The 18,269-nt window shown below is 48.0% G+C and overlaps 1 protein-coding gene and 1 long non-coding RNA gene across 4 annotated transcripts in view; one reads left to right on the top strand and one right to left on the bottom strand.

Annotated features, from left to right (window-relative positions):
* Positions 1–18,269, top strand: part of TTLL11 (tubulin tyrosine ligase like 11) — a 268,134-nt gene that overhangs the window by 220,599 nt on the left and 29,266 nt on the right. For 2 of the 3 annotated variants that reach the window (XM_086325418.1, XM_086325420.1), the window contains 2 exons: positions 3,522–3,773; positions 10,899–11,005. In XM_086325418.1, the coding sequence (XP_086181544.1) occupies positions 3,522–3,773; positions 10,899–11,005 (359 nt within the window). The remainder of the gene's footprint in view (positions 1–3,521; positions 3,774–10,898; positions 11,006–18,269) is intronic. The other variant, XM_086325419.1, reaches the window with a different exon arrangement.
* On the bottom strand, positions 1,473–2,425 carry LOC147362646 (uncharacterized). Its single transcript, XR_015136376.1, has 2 exons — positions 2,288–2,425; positions 1,473–1,684 (listed from the first exon to the last, which is right to left on the bottom strand). It is a non-coding gene; the product is annotated as an uncharacterized LOC147362646 (long non-coding RNA).

Raw genomic sequence — 18,269 nt, forward strand, 5'->3', positions numbered from 1 at the left:
TCAAACCGTACATTTCCTTCAACAAAATCTCCTTTAACAAAAACTTAATGAGTGCTTATAAAGTCAGTGATTGCCACTTATCCAGGAATTTAAGAGCTCATTTCCGGTAACGCGGCTGCTCTTTGTTCATATCTTTCTTCTTGTAACCTTAATGTGAAAACATTTTATTTCATCTGAAGAGTAACCACCTGACTTTTATTTACAGTCTTAAATTCAAGGAGGTGATGATAAAAACCAGTTTAGCTGAAGGGAAGTTGCACCCCCCACCTCCATCCCATCCCACTCCCCCCACCCCACCCCACCCCCCGGGAGCGAGTGCTCTCTGGAGGAGTCAGGTCCCTTCCCTTTGTAGGAGGGTGCGTTTGTTTCCTTGAACCATCCACACCGTTGAACTTTAGAAGGGGTTTTGAGCTGCTCTGGTTCTGCCTGTCCTGGCTTTGAGACCCGCTTTGAAGGAACCATAGCTTACAGACCCTTTATTCACACCAGGGGGTTCTCTTTCAGACTTGGGCTCCTTGAACCAGCATGAACAAAAGTCCATTTTGGCAGAGTAGTCAAGTACACTGTTTCTCTATCGAACTGCTTTCCTATTTAAACGAGCCTATGGGGTAGATACAAAGCATCATAAGCTTGATATTTTATTTGACGCTTACCTTGCTATTAAAGGTGGCTCAGATGGTAAAGAATCTGCCTCCAGTGCAGGAGATCGGGGTTCAATCCCTGGGTCAGGAAGATCCCCTGGACAATGGAATGGCAACCCACTCCAGTATTCTTGCCTGGAGAATTCCATGGACAGAAGAGCCTGGCGGGCTAGAGTCCATGGAATCGCAAAGGGTCGGACACGACTGAGTGACTAACACTTTCACTTGCTATTGAAAGCACACTTTCCCAATGCAATGAATTCAGTGAAACATTTCCCAAGCACCTAATACGTATCAAGTCCTATAGAAATAGGGTTGAATAAGATGTGGTCCTTTGCCTTCAATGAGCTCACAAAATAGCAAGAGGGATTGGCACGTAAGCAAATACAGTGCATGTGACTCGAGAAATGCAGACGTCCAAGGGACCCGGAGTGGACCTGAAAGACGATCTTCAGTGTGGTCAAGGGAACAGATGAGCTGGTTCCGAAAGTGCAGCAGAAATGTGCCAGGCAGCCAGGGCCGAGGAAGACTTCAAAGGCTGAGTCAGAAAGCAGGTACGAAGATACTAAGATAGCCTGACTTGGTGACTGATGGCATGCTTGGAAGTGGGAGCTCTGAGAATGAGGCCATTTAATAAAGAAGAGCAGAAAATGGCCTTGGTATTGATCTCAGTGCCGTGGGATGCGGCTCTTTTTTTCCTGGATCTCTTAGCCAGTTGGACAGTATTTATTGGCTGTGTACACCGTGCTCAGGGTGTTACTGAGTCCAAGCTCATACTGCTCACCACACGACAGGCCAATAAATAGAGAGACAGGTTGTTGGGGCAAGGAATAGTGACTTTATTCAAAAGATCAGCAGACCGAGAAGATGGTGGACCGGCATCACAAAGAGCCATCTTCCCTGAGTTAGAATTCAGGCTTCCTTTAATACTAAAAGGGGAATGGCTAAAGTCCTGGTTCCAGTCAGACCCCAGAGGGGGTGTGTTAACTTCTTCCTTCCTGCAGCCATTCAGAGGTGGGCCTAGTCAGAAGGTTTCCTGTGAACTAAATAAAGGTATTTTAGCTTGACACTCATTCCATGGGAGACAGCCTTCCCAGAGACAGACGGTTATGTGTCATTTAAGCTTATCGGCAACATCCCTTTAGTGATGGTCTTGCAGCAAAAACAATAGAACACAAAGGCTAAATTAAAAGTAACAGATGCAATATGGAGTCAGATTTGTTCTTCCCCATTACAAGGGTTCTGTCTCTGGAATGGACACACAGGTGGAAAGGGTTATGCCTCCCCCACCCTCACCCCATCAGCTATGGGCAGGACAGGAGACAAGGAAAGAAGCGGAGCTGCAGGTGCAGATTGGGCACTGCCTGTGGAAGGGAACTGGCTGTCCAGCAAGCGCGAGTCTTTGCCTCCAGGCCAGGCCAGAGGGCAGCAGGCTGGGGCGGTGGCAGCTGTCAAGGCCTTGAAAGGTACAGCATGTCCAGGGCAGTAACAAGAAATGAGGAGGGCAGAGAGGAAACCAAGAAGGGGCTTGCATGCCAGAGGGAGGCTATGGACTTGATCACATGGGCGCTCAGGAACCTCAAAGATGACCAGTGTTAGAAGTGGGCATCCCGGCCAGGTCTGTTTTAGAAGGTGGCCTCGGATACCTTGTGGAGGATGGAGGCTGGAGGCCCTATTGCCAGAGTCCAGGAGAGGACAGACAAGGCCAGGGGAGTGGGGACAGTGGGCCGGGTTCCAGGAAACACTAGGGAGGCTGCGAAGGCAGAGCGAGAAGGAGGGGTTGATGTTTGTTCTGATGTTTCCCGCTTGAGTCACTGACAGATGGTGGTGACCTTCCAGGAGACGGGGAATGCAGGTTTGGGGAGGAGGGGAAATAGCCGTGTCAGTGGGAGGTACCTGCGGGCTATCCTGGAAGGTAAACAGGTGATCATTGGGTCTACAGGTGAGAACATTCCAGCTGGAGGAGCATATCTGAGTGTGAGTGGCTGTGAACTTTCTTGACTCTCAGGAAAATTTCAGGATAAAATATCCAGACAGGAATCACAACACTCTAATCATTTCTTTCTTTCTTTTTTTTTTTTTTGTACTAGTTCCAAATAAGAAAATAGTTAAGCCAGAAAACGTAATTGTGCCTATTCCTAGAACTGGGTAACTGATGTATCTTTGCAAATTGTTCATTGAACTGTGCCTATGGCTTCCTGCCAGCCCTCAATGAGATTTTTATATTTCCTAATTATTCAATTACTACCCATAAGTAGGAATTTGAAACCATACCCAGACTCCTTCATAATTGAGTATTCTCTTGAATCATGAGTACAGGAAAGGAAGTTGTCCATATTGGGAAACTAAGATGGTAAAACAGGGGAAGTGTACATCTCTTGTCCCGTGACTCTGTCTTGGGCCCAACTTCTCGCCATGTGAGCTTGGGCAGGTCACTTTTATTTTTTAACTTTTTAAAAAATTTTATTTTTTTTTAATTGAAAGATAATTACAATATTGGGTTGGTTTCTGCCATACATCAACATGAATTAGGTATCATATATATACCATAGGTATATACAGGTATGACTCTTTGGGCAGGTCGCTTCTTTGAGGTCAATTCTCTGGTTTATACATTAAGAATAGTAATAATAGGGACTTCCCTGGTGGTCCGTTGGCTAAGACTTTGGGCTCCCAGTGCAGGGGGCCCAGGTTCAATCTCTGGTCTGCAACTAAGACCCAGCACAGCCTAATTAATTAAAGAAAAGAATAATAATAATACTCCCCACCACCGCCTGCCATTGCTATAAATCTAAAGGAAAGGAGAATTTGCAAGAGAAAGTGTTCTGTGTGCAAACCCACTCTAAATGTTGGTTCTATTATTAACTCCTTGTGTTACAGGTCTCAGCTGCTGGGGAAGTCGTTAGCCTCAAAAGAAAATCCTCCTCACAGCGATCTGGCCAGCGCCTCACAGGGCAACGCCAACCCCGACGCCCACCTGCCCTCCATCTGCCTCAAGCAGGTGTTCCCCAAGTATGCAAAGCAGTTCAACTACCTGCGCCTGGTGGACAGGATGGCAAACCTGTTTATCCGCTTCCTGGGAATCAAGGGGACGATGAAGTTGGGACCAACAGGCTTCCGTACCTTCATCAGGTCAGTGAGACCAGCCCCCTCTGGCTGGGGTTCAGGCAGCCTGGAGACCAGCCTGACATCTGGCTGGCCCCTTCTCCCAGACTGCCCCTGGGAGAATCTGTGATGCCAGATTGGGCCCCACTGGGTTGGGATTGGCCCAGCAGCTGGCACTGGGCCTGGCATATAGTACACTCTTGTTCGTTGAACGAATTAATGAATGCTACAGATGTGAGAGCATTCACAACCTTGTGCTTGTGATTAAAAACAATTCCGGGCTACCTTGAGCAGGACCCTGAGACCAGAGATGAATAATCGCCCCTTGGACTCAGACAGATCTCGCGCTTCCTAAACTGGGTGAAGTTCTCCCAGGGGTGCATGGCTGAGTGCTGAGCGTTTATGAAGCCACAGCAGAGAAGCAAGGCCTATCTTTCCAAAGTGTCATTTTCAGGAGAGAAAAGTTAAATAATTCAGTTGATAAATAATTTAATACATTTGTTCTAGCATAAAAATAATGTGGTTATATTATGAAGTATAATACAAAATTTGCATGAAGAACAAGACAAAGAAACTGTGCTTTTGCCACATCCTACAAAACAGGCCTAACCTCCTCAGATTATTCATTAACTTGCCTGTACCCTCTAGGGCACTTTGAGGGCAGTACAGGAGCACTTATTAGCTGTGTGACTTTGGGTAAGTTAATGACGGTCTCTGAACCTCGATGGTCCTAGAAAATGGGGATGAAACTACCAGTGCCCTAGGATTGTATGTTATACAACTCAGAGAAACTGTCTGCTAGAGCTCAATGTTGCTGTTGTTTACCTCATCATTGGTTTTAATATTTCTATCTAGTAACTCAAAGTCACCCTCTTCATAGTTTTATTCATGAAGGCAAATAATTAGACCGCTTTGCCGTGTGCTTTACTCTAAACGAATTTTATAAATTCTAACTCTAGCCCCCTGATACTCCTGATAGGATAGCATGCAGAAGCATCAGCAGGAATTTTTGCCGTCTCAATAAACCTGAAGTCATCCTCACACAGTGATTCTGAGAAGGGCTTTGTGTTAGTTTCAGGTGGGAAGAAAGCCCAGTGGAAAGAACACAGGCTTGGGGGGTTGGCTTCAGAGCCAAGCACTTTACTTAATAGCTGTGCGGCTTTGAGCAAATCCCTTGTCTTCTCTGAGTCTCCGTTCCCTCATCTGTAAAATGGTAATCATCTCTCCTGCCTCGCAGGGTTGTGATGAGGTTGGGATGGATGTATTAGATGATAAAGGATCTGGCCCACTGCCTGGTTTACAGGAGCTGTTTGTGAAATGGGAGTCTTGTGGTTATTATTTCCAAGAGGCAGAGGGAATTTTCAAGAAAGTCAACAGGCCTGTACTGTTATTTCCCTGAGAAAACTACCTGACGTGATACTCTGACTCATTTGGGAACTACATTTGACTTGTAGGAATGGATACCCATCTACAGGTGGTTTAAATAGTGAGTCTAATTTTCTCTCATGTAACAGGCAGCTTGGCAGTGGGGCTTCTAGGGCTGGTTAATGACTCTGAAATGTGATCAACTCCCCAATTTCTGTCTTTCTGCTTGCCCATCCTGAGCATGTGCTTCAAGCTTCCGAGTTGCCTTATGGTTACAAGATGGCTGCTCAAAATCCAGCCACTGTGGTCACATTCCAGGCAGGAAAAAGGAAGAAGGAAGGAAGAGCGAAAGACATCAGTCAGATGCTTCCTTTTATTTCCTGGTGTCAATACAGTGCTATGAAGCTGTGAGAGAGCAGGGGAGATTTGAAAAGATGACAGACTACAGGAATCACATCTCAGTTGCCTGGGGGGATGGGTGGGGGGAGAGTGCAGGCAGGAAGGATAAACAAACCAGCCGGTGGGATTTACAAGGATGAGGAGGGCAGAACTGCGACACAAAGAAAGGTTGTTGGGGAACAGTATCACTAGAGTTTTTGGTTTTTCTAGAGAAGCTAGAAATACCGATTTTTATGTGAAATCTCAGTTCATATATATACAGAATGTCGGTGATTCAGAAAATTATTTGGGGTTCAACCAAAGCGTGACTGCCCATCAGGTGCACCGGTCTGTGACCTGTGAGAGGCCGAGGTATATATTAAGAGGGCTGCTATGCTCATACACAATCTGGAAAAGGAGATTCTTGAAAAGATTTGAGAACCATTCTAGCAAAGAAGGTTCTTAAAAGGCAGTCAGACGGGAACTGGATGATATCAGGGATATTGCTAGAACTTGGGTCTCTGTGTGAGAGGCTTTATGATTCTTCCATCCCTTTGTTCTCTCTAATTAAGAGTGTTTGCACGAAAAACTCGAATACGTGATGTTAGCAACCAGCAGGTCCTGGGGCCATCTTTCCCAATCTGTGGCCGAGTGCCATTAGTGGGAGCTGTGGTGACTGTGACAGGTGACGATGTTTCCAGGGGGAGAAGAGGCAGCTGGAGCAGAGGGACCCAGACAGTGAGCCCCTCTCCCCTCCCTCAGCACTTCCCCCGGCACACGTCCCGGGTAATTAAGGATGAAGGAAGACACGAAGAACACATCTCACCACAGTCAATACATTTCTCCTTTAAAAATGTACTAAGACATCCCACAGCAACTTTGTCGTAAAAGGTGATCTTCTCTGCTTTCAGATTTGTATCTGAATATATTCCGTCTTGCCAGCTAAATTTGACAGCGAGCGTTTTCTCTTGCTAACAACTATTCTGTCTTTTCCACTTAGATTTAAATTTCACTTCATTATGAATTGATAATATTTGTGCCATATGTTAAATCAAACCAAGTGCCCTTCTCTGGAGCACCATGCTAGAGACATATTTGCTGGCTAGAGACCCTCCTCTCTGAGCTCCCACACAAACGGCAGAAGTTGAACTTGGCTTTCATCTGTCCTACCCACTCTTCCTCTCCAAGTTCCTGGAAGAGAACTGGAGGGAACGAACTAATAAACATTCCGATTGAATTTATTTCCAGTGACCATCTCTCATAATGTATTGCATAGATCAGCAGTTTTAGGAGTGAATTATGCTAATGCAAGTCTGGCCGTATTCTGTTTTTCTTTTCCGCCAAGAAATGAGAAATAATGAACTGTCGTCCTCTTGTCTAGAGTTAACTCTATCTAACCAGCTTGTCGTGTCATTTCCTCAGGAGGCACATAACAGTAGCAAGTATCACCGTGAATTAAGCACCTTTTATTTTTTTTAATTTCATGATAATTGCTGAGGTGTGGAGACATCTCTTTTTCTGAGAAATGGAAATGATCTGCTCCTTCAGTTTGACAGCTTTCTCTGAGGGAAATGCATTTTTGTTATTTTCCTCCCATCGGGTTCCTCATTTGCGGAGCTTTCTGTGTAATTCACTAAGAACACGTTTCTCAGACGTATCCTCCATCGGAATCTGACATCAGTTGGCACAGGCTGCGGTTTCCATTTCCGCAGCCCGAAGATGAAATGGTTCGCCAAAACCGGAGTTTATTTCTGGAAAATGGAGGCAGCTTCTCCATACCTCGAGCGTTCGCCTCGCGCCCGGCCGCACTGCCTGGAGACCCCCCACCCCTCTCTGTGGTTTCTAATCCCAGGCACCTTCTAAATTAGAAAACTGCTTTCTCTTTTGCCTTTTTTTTTTTTCCTCCTTCCGCTGCCTTTTCTCGTAAGGAGATATTAATATGCTTCCTAATGTGTAGCTGTGGAGGGGGAGGGGGGGAGGTTTCTTCTCTGAGAGGCAGGAGGGTGTGTGAGAATGTTCTGGAACAGAAGTGTCAGGGGGCCCTGCCTCCCCCTCTGTCATTAACTCCTCAGTGACTTTGAAAATTTCCTCTGTTCCCGTGATGATCTCTTTCCAGTAATATCATGAGACGTTATGCTTGGGATATCAATAGCCCTTAAAAATAGATAAGTTATAAACCAAAGTGGCCTTTCCCAATCCCCACCAGCCAAGGTGTTTAGATAGTGTTTATTTTTTTCTTTTTTAAACAAATACTGATTATTTGTTAACTTTCACCTTACAGAAAGCTCTCCAGGAAAAAAAATAAGCGTCTTTTCTTTCACAGAGAAGGATGAACACAAAAGAAATTCTATAAATAGGATTTTATGGAGTGGAAAAAGTTGGTTTCTAAATTTCCCATGAGATGTCAGTAGTTGTTGAGAGGAAATGGGGATGATAATTTCAAATCTTTCTAATCTTAGACTCCTAATGAACTTGAACGATTGGTGATTCTCATCCTGTGCACCCGTGTTCTCCTGATTCTGGAAAGAAACGAAGAAACAAAAAAACCCCGAAATCCTTTCTGGAAACTGGCTCTGCATCATGAAGGAAGGCTGAAAGCCGTCATGTGTGCCAGGCACTGAGCTAGTCCTTAAAATAACTTTGTATAGTGAGTCACAACATCGTCATACAAATAAGGAAATTCAGATGCAGGGTATCAATGACCTGCTCAAGGTCTCATAGCAAAGTCAAGATTCAAACTCATGTGCATTTGATTCCAAAGCTCATTTTTATCATGTACATTTCTAGCCCATCCTTTCTTAGGAATCTTTCTGGCTCCTCATGTTACTGTATTTCCTGGACTTCTCCTCCACTGAAGAATTCATCCCATCCCTCATTAGTAATTTGAGGAACTGCCTCCCAGGGCCTAAGGGGAAATGGTTCAAATGATCAAGAGCTACCAAGGCCTCAGGTTTTTATCCCAGACTGTGAGATGACGTCTACCGTCCAAGAGCTTATCCAAGACTCATCTGGATCCAAGCTTTGTGTCACTTACTGGACCCAGAATACCACTGAACACATAGTAGACGCAAAATAAATTCTGTATTGAGAATGGATGGATGAAAAGTTCACTCCTAAGTCTTATCCCTTGAAGACATTCCCTGCTTGAGTCCATTTGTGACCGCGGGGACAAACCTAGGAAAACTTAGTGATCCTGGTTGTCTTACCCCATCCCCCAGCCTTATATCCCAAAATGTCCCAACAGGGCCTCTCTAGAGGCTCCAGCCTTTCTGGGCTTCTTGAGACTCTGTCTCTGGAATCTTGGTTCTTCCTGCAGCTCTGGGCTGGGCCACTTCGCCACTTCTTCCCAAAGTTCCCAAGTCCACAGCTCTATCCTCCAGGGGAACCCTAGATGTGAATCCCAGCTGTGTGGTCTTGGGCAAGTCATGTCCCTTCTCTTGAGTCTCAGTTTACCCAGCATTGAAATGGCTCTAAGAACACCTCCCTCATAAAACGTTATAAAGCTCCAGAGAGCTAATGAGCAGGAAAGAGCCTGGCACACAGATGGTGCCCAAGAAAGTGCCTACAGAATCAGAACTCTCACAAACATTTCATGTCAACTGCAGCCAGCATGGATCCCTCCCTTTCCTGCCCCAGTCCAGATGTTATGATCAACTGTATTTCCAGGTATCACTAGGGAGAACAAGTTACCTTGGAAAGGGGATAGATGGAGAATCATCTTTGGTAAATTACAGCTCCTACTCAAGATTTGACACTTCTATTTTCTGCCTGTCAGGAAAAAAATAACTGTATACCAGTGGTCAGTCTTGTTTCCCTTTTTATACTCTATTAACCCACAGGGTAAGCCAGGCAGAGTGCCTGTCCTGTGGGGAACAGGTAGTCCAGAGAATACAGACATGATAATTAGAGAAAACCCATAGCTGCTTCTAATTAAGCTTGGGAAATGAACAGCGCGGGTTTTCAGAATACCTTGGGAGGGACTGGAGCGGGTCCCCGGCAGGACCCAATAGAGATAGCCATCTCGGTGACAGGTGATGTGAAAAGCTCTGCATCCACTGACATGTTGTTACTGGGGCTCAATAACTGCGCTGATGTGCTTTGAAGTCTGCCACGGTGACTTGTGATGGAAATACAGAGCGGAGCTCAGGAGGAAGCAGGATGTGAATTGATGGCCTGAGGAATACAGGCGGGGAAGAAAGGAGAGACGGGCCAGAGGGATGGAAAGAGGGAGGGAAGGCGAGAGGCCAGGAGGTTCCTGGCATATAAGGAGCACCAGCCTCATCTGGGCACCATGCTGGGCACCCACCCAGTCAAGCCAGGGGTGTGCATGGATTTGGAGAGGGTCCCCTGGAATGCCCAAGTCCTGCTTGCCAATCAACCCCTAGCCTCTCAGGTTCCTAAGGGAGCTATTCACACAAGAGATGATGACAAATGGGAAACCAAAGAACCACTTTATCATTAGCTGGGGCGATGGACGTGGACACGTTTGGAAGGTTGATAGCAGCATGGAATATGGTTCAGTCCAACAGACAGCTGGCTCCAGGGTGTAGCTTTCAGGATTCCCAGGGCAAATCCAGCTTGGGTGGGGAGTCCCCTCCCAGCACGACCCGCTTCAAAAGGGTGGTGCCTCTGCACCAGCTGAGTTCTGCCTCCATTCTAACAGACCCCTCGTCCTCATACCCAGATGCTCTGACTGGTGAGCCCCGTTTCTCCAGAGTGGACAGGGCCCCTCACTGAAAGGCCCCTCAGGTAGCCTCCGACAGGGCTGAGATGGTTCTAGCTTTGGCAGAGAAAGAGGGAAACTAGAGAGGGATGAGGAAGGAAATCAGCAGTTGTCATGGCCCCAACCAGGTGCCAGGCCCCAGGATGCACAACCTCATGTCGTCTTCACAACGGCCGTGTGAGCGGGTGTTATCCTCTTCATTTAAGAGACCAGCCAATATAGGCACCAAAGCAATGGTCCACAGTCACACAGCTAGAAGAAGCCACAGGGCCAGGATTTTAACTCTGGTCTGTCTGATGCCCAAATCATGCTCTTTGCAGCGTGCCTGCCCACAGTGACTATAATAAAGACTGCCTGGTTAACAGGTCAGGAGGCTGAGGCTTAAGAAGGGGAACTAGTTTAATCAGGGCCATTTGCTCCTAAGTGGCAGAGCCAGATTCAACTCAAGACTTGCCATCCTAAAGTCCCTCCTCTTCCCAGCCCTTTAGAGCCCTTATGAACACATTACAGGAACCTGTAAGGGCAGCGAACGGTTTGCTGCCAGTCACCCTTCGCTAGTTCCTGCTGCGGGGGTGGGGGTGGGGCAGCATCCAGGAGGGGAACAGAGCCCAAGCAAAGGCATGGAGGCCAGGCAGGACAGGTCAGCTCGGGTCTGGCAGTGACGTGTCCTCTCCCATCTTGGGCAGGAGCTGCAAGCTCAGCAGCAGCAGCCTGTCCATGGCCGCGGTGGACATCCTCTACATCGACATCACGAGGAGGTGGAACTCCATGACCATGGACCAGCGGGATTCAGGTACCTCATCACCAGCCCCCCTCATGTCCTGCGGGAGGACAGACAGGGATGGGCAGTACCTTTTCTCTTCCTTCTTCTTAAGGGTCAGGATGGGGGAGGAGGATGATCATCTTATTGCTACCAAACCAGACTTGGGTGTGTTTGGCCATGCACAGTCAAGCCAAATCTACTGACTCAGGGTGGTGGTAAAGGAAAGTGCGGTGTTCACTGCAGGCCAAGTGAGGGGTCCAAGCAGCTCAGAAGGCTTGAACTCCCCACTGGTTTTCAGGGAAAGGTTTTTAAAGGCAGGGTGAGAGAGAGAGTGGCAGGGTCCATCCATGATCAGCTCGTGGACATTCTTCTGATTGGTTGGCTGTGACCTAATCAGGAGTCCACATCATCAACCTTCAGGTTCCAACCTGTCTGGGGTCTCTGTGCTTGTGGGTGGCATGCAGTTAACTTTTTCACCTGGTGGGGGTTTCAGTAAAACAGCTCAATGGATATGGCTCAGAATATTACCTATAGCCCTTCTGAGGAGGAACTAAAGGTCCTTGACTTTGTTTAATGGCTTCACGATGATTAGTTTGTCGTGCTTGACTGTTTTCCTTTGTTTCTGCATTTTCTCACTTCTCTGATTAAATTTACTCTTTGGAACTTAGGGGAAGACCTAGGCAACTAAAGTTTTTCTACAAACAAAAAGCAGACAGAGGATATAGAGTGGGGTGGGGGCCTGTCCTGGGAAGTCTTGGTTACGCCACCCGCTCTAGACATGACTAAGGGGATTGGACTGAGTCTGAATTCAGAAGCACGGTTCTGACTTCTGCTACCAAGGCCGTTGTTGTTCAGTCGCTCAGTCATATCCGACTCTTTGCGACCCCATGGACTGCAGCACACCAGGCTTCCCTGCCCTTCACCATCTCCTAGAGTTTGCTCAAACTCATGTCCTCAGAGTCAATGATGCCATCCAACCATCTCATCCTCAGTCAACCCCTTCTCCTCCTGCCTTCAATCTTTCCCAGCCTCAGAGTCTTTCCTAATGAGTTGGCTCTTCACATCAGGTGGTCAAAGTATTGTAACTTTAGCAAGGCTGTGCCCGCCCAAATTCTTAATTCCACCACTGGAATCCTTTGGCTAAAGCTTTGATTCCATTAATATTGGGAACGGTTACTTACTCGTTGGTTGGTTCCTCGGTGCACAGTTCTTGGACATAAGCTGGGCCAGGCCGCTGATAGACTGGAGTGAACAGCACTTGGTTCTGACCCAGAAGGGAGGGGCTGTAGAGCTGGGAGGCAGATGAGAATGCAGCAGTAGGTAGGGTGCTGCATGCTAGGATGGCGGCAAGCACAGAGAGGCTATCAGGAAGCCCAGCAGAAGAGCTTCTTAGCAAGGGGGGGACCCAAGGAAGACTTCTTGTAGAAGGAGGAGTGGGATCAGCTGAGGGACAGAGTGGGACAGTCCCCTCCTGCAGGGGTGTTGCCCGGCCTAGGCAGAGACACAGGTAAAAGGCTCAGGTCACCCTAAGTAGCCTGGAGGGTCTGCAGCAAGGATGGAAGGGAAAAGGGGCAGAGATGGGGTTGTAGGCACTGTCGAGGCCTTGAAGGTCACACCAAAGAGCTTGATCTTAATGCCCTAGGAGCAGGGGTCCCCAGCCTCCGGGACCTACTGCCTGATGATCTGAGGTGGAGCTGATGTAATAATAACAGAAATAAAGTGCACCATAAATATTATGTCCTTGAATCATCCCGAAACCACCCCCCACTTCATCCATGGAAAAGTTGTCTTCCACGAAATCAGTCACAGGTACCAAAAACATTGGGGACCACTGCCCTAGAGGATGTGGGACCAGTGAAGGATTTGGTAAGAAGAATCCACCCTTTGGTGGATGAATTTCTGATTTTTTTCCTCCCAGAGGATTTTTTCCTAAAAAGTCGTAATAACCATACCTGACATTTGTACAGCTCATCACAAAATTACAGCAGGCTCTCATGCATATTCCCTCATTAAACGTCCCTGTGAACCAGTGCAGTATGTATTACCACTTGCATTTCACAGCCTAGTAACCTACAGCTCAGGTGATGGCAAGCCCACGGCTGCCTCCTTGCAAAAGGGACAAAATGCAGCGGGGGTGGTCTCAGGGAGCAGTTTTCTCCTGCAGTGGGGCAGCGAGGATGTGAAATCAGAGGGGTTTGGGGGGCAGGTTGGAAGACCCAGACTAAAACTGATGATGCCACTTCATATGATGTAAGCTTGAGAAGTCATTTCGCTTCGTCCTGTCCATTTCCTCCTCCGTAAACGGCTCCCGCATCACCTGCTCTCTGGGATGCCCTGTGTCAGAGGGTCTCAAGGCCTGTAGGCTCCACTTGGAGAGAACCCTGGGTGCTCCCTGCCAGTTCCTGCCCCACACCCCACGTCTGCCCTGGCCACAGCTCCCTGACCACAAGGACCAGCAGCCCTTCCCACGGGTAGTGGTGCTGGGGCATCATTTGCTAATTGGCTTCATGTTTGATAATGATGCTTCCTGCTGCAAGTCATTTCCCACATTCAGAGCATGCTGCCCAGCACTTGACCCATGCAGCACAGGCTGGACTCCTCCTGTGAGTAGATGTGATTCTCTCTTTCATACAGAGAAGGAGATTGAGGTTCAGAAGCATGGCCAGTGGGTAAGGCTTTAAGACCAAGCTGCCGTCATCCCCTTCTGGTTGCCTCCTCCTCCTGCTAATTGGTCCTGGAGTAAGAGGACCACCCAGCTCCCTACCACTTCCCTTTCTTAAATTCAAAAGCAAGACTCAGGGAACACTAACACCCACTGCCTGCTTCCATGGCATCTCCATCGTCGGAGTTCCCTCCCAGCCTTCCCCGGCAACCAGGAGAGGCTGGAGATGGAGTGTCTTAGAAGCAGGCAGTTGAATTATCTCGAGGACGGACTGACAGTCGGGCCGCCAGCTTTCTGCTGACACCTTCAGAAAGTGAAGGAGTGTTTGCTCTGTGAGCTGAATGCGGGTCGTTATCACAGCAGCCTGTGGAGGGGGCCAGATGAGGGGGTGGGGTGGCAGTGGAATTATTAAATATTGAAATTGATCAGGAGTAGCAGCAGGAAGCTATTTATCATGTTTTATTGCTTCAAACTAGCATTACCATCTGGCCCATTGTTAATTCTGAGTAGCTTTTCATGTTTTGTTTGCCTCTCAAATTGTTCCCCGTAAGCGGAATCCACAGGGGCTGCCCACAATAACAGGCTCGGGTGAGGTTTTTCTGGGGTCTGCCGGGTCTCTCCGTCTGCTGACCGTGCTGAGGAGGTGGGAAAAAAATGCTTATTTTTAGAACATACTGATGCGCGAATCCGGGGCTGGGACCTTCGAGGTCCTTCCGCCCTGCCTCAGCCCCCAGATGTGTGGAACAACAATCCTTAGTAGGAACTGCAGTTTTGAGATCACCTCCGGTGTGCAAACATCAGCACTAATGCTCACACCACACCTTCGAGATGTGTAATCAGATCGTGGTTTACAGGTTTCCCCGGTGGCTCAGAAGGTAAAGCATCTGCCTGCAATGCAGGAGACGTGGGTTCAATCTCTCGGTCAGGAAGATCTCCTAGAGAAGGAAATGGCAACCCACTCCAGTACTCTTGCCAGGAAAATTCCATAGATGGAGGAACCTGGTAGGCCACAGTCCCTGGGGTCACAAAGAGTCGGACATGACTGAGCGACTTCACTTTCAGTTTACAGAGGAGGGTCTTGAGGTTCCAAGAACAAAGGTGACTTGTCTGAAATGCCATAGACAGTGAGTTGCAGAAGCCAGATTGGAACTCAAGCCTTCTGCCTCCTGATCCCCAACCTTGGGCCCCACAGAATGGTGCTTGTTCATTGCAGTGATAGGGGAGAAGGTGGAGCCTGTGAGGCAGTAAGGGAAAGGTCAACTCACGGAGCCCATGGAAGACAGAACTGGAGTGGGAGGTGGTACCAGGTCCGTGCACTTGTCTCCCCTTCCTTCACCCTCAGAGCTTATACTCCTGTTTCCATCACTCCTGAAAGGAAATAACAGGGTCTGGAGGCAGGGTGTGGGGGAGCATATAGGCAGTGGGCTAGACAGTAAAGCCAGAGATGAGAAGCTGGTCTGTGCCCGTGGACTCAGGGCCACTGCCGTTTCAGCCGGTGCAGGCTGGGGCCCAAGTGCCCCCTAATAAGCTCACTCTAGCATCTCCTTTTCTCAAGGAGAAGGGGCTTCTGAAGTCAGCCGCGTTCTCAGAACCATGCAGAAAGCTACTGGATGTCCAAAGAAGACCACTGTGATTGAGTGGTGCTTTTTTCTCTTGGCAAAGGTCAGCAGAGACACCAGGGAGGCCTCCTTCCTTCCTTCCCTCCATCGTGCAGGGCCGAGGGATTCTCAGGCCCTGGGTTCTAGAACAGGCCTGGCCAGAGGTGTGAGTGCTGTGTGAGAAAGGGGCTGGCAAGAAAGAAGTCAGAAGACAGACAGAGCATGAGATCTCAGTCCCAAAGGGCTGCACTTATTCATTCATTCAACAAGCAGGCAATGAACATGTTACCACATATCACGTCCTATGGGAATAGAAAGAGATTATTTTATGGACACTATTCTCAAGGGAAAAAAAAAACCAATAGAGATTGTGTACTGAACATTTACTATGTGATAGGAACCAAAAGTGCCTGTTGTGAATCGTTTCATTTAATTTTCACACAGCCCTGTGAGATAAGGGTGGTTATTCCCATTTGATGGACGAGAAATCTGAGGCTCAGAGGGGTGAATTTAAGCCAGCATGTCAAATCTTACAGTGAGGAGCCTGGGATCTGAACCAAGAGCAGTCAGCCTTCGGAGCTCAGCCACAGCCCTTCCGTGATACCCTGCGTCACCAGCCACGCAGATGCAAAGGGTGCAGCTGTAACAGGGTGGGGCCAGAGCTCCCATGGGGGAAGCCACAATGGAGGGGGCCGTGAGGGTGAACAGAGAACACAAGCAGAGCACTTAGCAGCCCAGAAAAGGCGCTCACTACTCGTTCTGTATCCCCGAGGGCCTGGCACATCGCCCAGAGCATGCAAATGCATCTCACTTGGTGCCCGGTGAATGCTCCGTGAGCAGACAAGTGCCAAGATAAAAAATATCCCCGTCCCCAAAGCAGGGTGTTCCAAGGATGAGAAGCATGGCTTATACTAGCAGTGGTCTATAGGGGTCTCCCTCTGCTATCCTACTGTCTGGCATAAAAATGCCAGCCCTGTTGGAATAAGACCATCGCCCCACACCCAGACCCCAGTGTGTCCAGGTGCTAATGCGCCATCCCTTTCTGGAAGCCAGCCGAGACCCTCCTCCTGCCCTGATGGGACTCTGGTACCCACCAAGGGGCTTAAACAGATTCCTGATGCTTGAGGCCTTTATAAACCTTTGACCTGCGTGAGGAGAACTTGCTGTTGAAATGGAGAAGAAAAATGGTGTTTGAAAAGATTAGGGGGGGAAAAAAAAGTAAAACAACAACTAGTAAGAAAAAGCATGCCTGTTGTGCAATCTAAATCTCAGACCATCCTTTTAAATAGGCTTGTTATTGATTGCTTTTTAATTGGACCCCAGGTGCACAGAATTGGGTTAATGATAATCCTTGGTTCATGAGACACTTCCATGGAGAACCATGCACATAGCCTGCTGTATTTAGTTAGCTTCTTGAATTAGTTCTTTTTAAGAATGACATAAGCATCCACATACTCTCATGACCCAAAGCAAAAGCTAGGACTTGATGATAACATGCATCTCACGCGTGGTTCTTCCCTCTCATCTCCCCTCTGCACCCCCAGCCAAACCAGCTCATTTCCTGCCTCTCTCTACCTGAGGAGTCCTCATCTGGATCCCATGCCCATGGCTCCCTAAATAGACTGTCTTCCTCTCTGTTAGAATGCCAATGACTGTTTAGGAGCTCAGTGGAATTTCATAAGAGGCAGTCTCCCACTCTCCAGCAGGCCAGTGTAATTGTCAATTAAGAAAAAAAAATTTTTTTCAGTTTCCAATTCTAGAACCTCTAACAGAACACAGAAATCTAAATAAGGATGTTATCGGCAAAAATGGGGTGTGGCAGCCCTCCCATTGCCCAGAATCGAATGAAGAAACACGTTTGTCAGTGAAGATGCAGTTCTGTTCTGTTACGGAAATTGCACTCATGAATGCCTCCTTATCACTGAGGCTTTGCTCTACCCTCTTCCCAGAGTGGAAGTCACTCCTCTGTGGCGAGAGACAAGGACAGCATCAAGACTGGGCAATAAAAGGCAGTATCACTGGCAGCATCTATGTGAGACAAACATTTCACTTGCAAAGCGAACATTTGAGCTCAGCATCTGGGTATCTGGTTCATCTAACCCACAACTAGGGGTTTCAGAACAGCTCTGTTCACTTAGCAGCCAGATGTTTGGCTATTTTAAGATATGAGCTAGGGGACTTCCCCGTGGTCCAGTGCCTAAAACTGCACTTCCACTGCAGGGGCCTCGGATTTGATCCTGAGTCAGGGAACTAAGATCCCACATGCTTCAAGGTGGGGGAAAAAAAAATGAAGGAAGGAAGAAAGAAAGAAAATTAAACTGAATAAAGTGGAAATACAATATATCAACTTAAAAAATTATATGGGAAAAGTCACAAATTAAAAAAAAAAATACAAGCTAGAAGTCCCTCCCAGTAAGCAATGGAAACATGATGGCAAAGCAAGAAGAATGGATTGGAGTCTTTCCTCACCCATGTGAGCACACGTGTGACACATGCGTGCACAGTGCACACCTGGCCTGTGGCGGGAAATCAAAGTGTGGCATAGCTAATGTCTCTTATGTGCTGTGGACTCTTGGGCCAAGATAGGAAACATTTCTTCCACTGTTTGGAGAACTCCTAAACTCTGTGCGGGCCCTTGTGGGGCTGCCTGGGTTTGATTGGCGGTGTAGCCAAAGCCGGGCTAACCCAAGGTGGCGCCAGTGGTAAAGAACCTGCCTGCCAACACAGGAGATGCTAGAGACTCAGGTTTGACCCCTGGGTTGGGAAGATCCCCTGGAGGAGGGCATGGCAACCCACTCCAGAATTCTTGACTAAGAATCCCATGGACAGAAGAGCCTGGCCAGCTGCAGTCCGTGGGGTTGCAAAAAGTCGGACACGACTGAAGCGACTGAGCACGCACACGCGCATAACCAGAGCCAAGGGCTCTGGGATCAGACATACCTGGCTTCAAGTCTGAGCCTGATAAGTTGCAAACTAGGTGATGTCCACAGGTTATGTAATGCCCTCTGAGCCTCCCAGTCGTTTCCTGAAAAGT

The sequence above is a fragment of the Bos grunniens genome, chromosome 11 (assembly GCF_055505025.1).
Source record: "Bos grunniens cultivar Pamir isolate PY7600 chromosome 11, Bosgru_T2T1.0, whole genome shotgun sequence".
Classification (NCBI taxonomy): domain Eukaryota; kingdom Metazoa; phylum Chordata; class Mammalia; order Artiodactyla; family Bovidae; genus Bos; species Bos grunniens.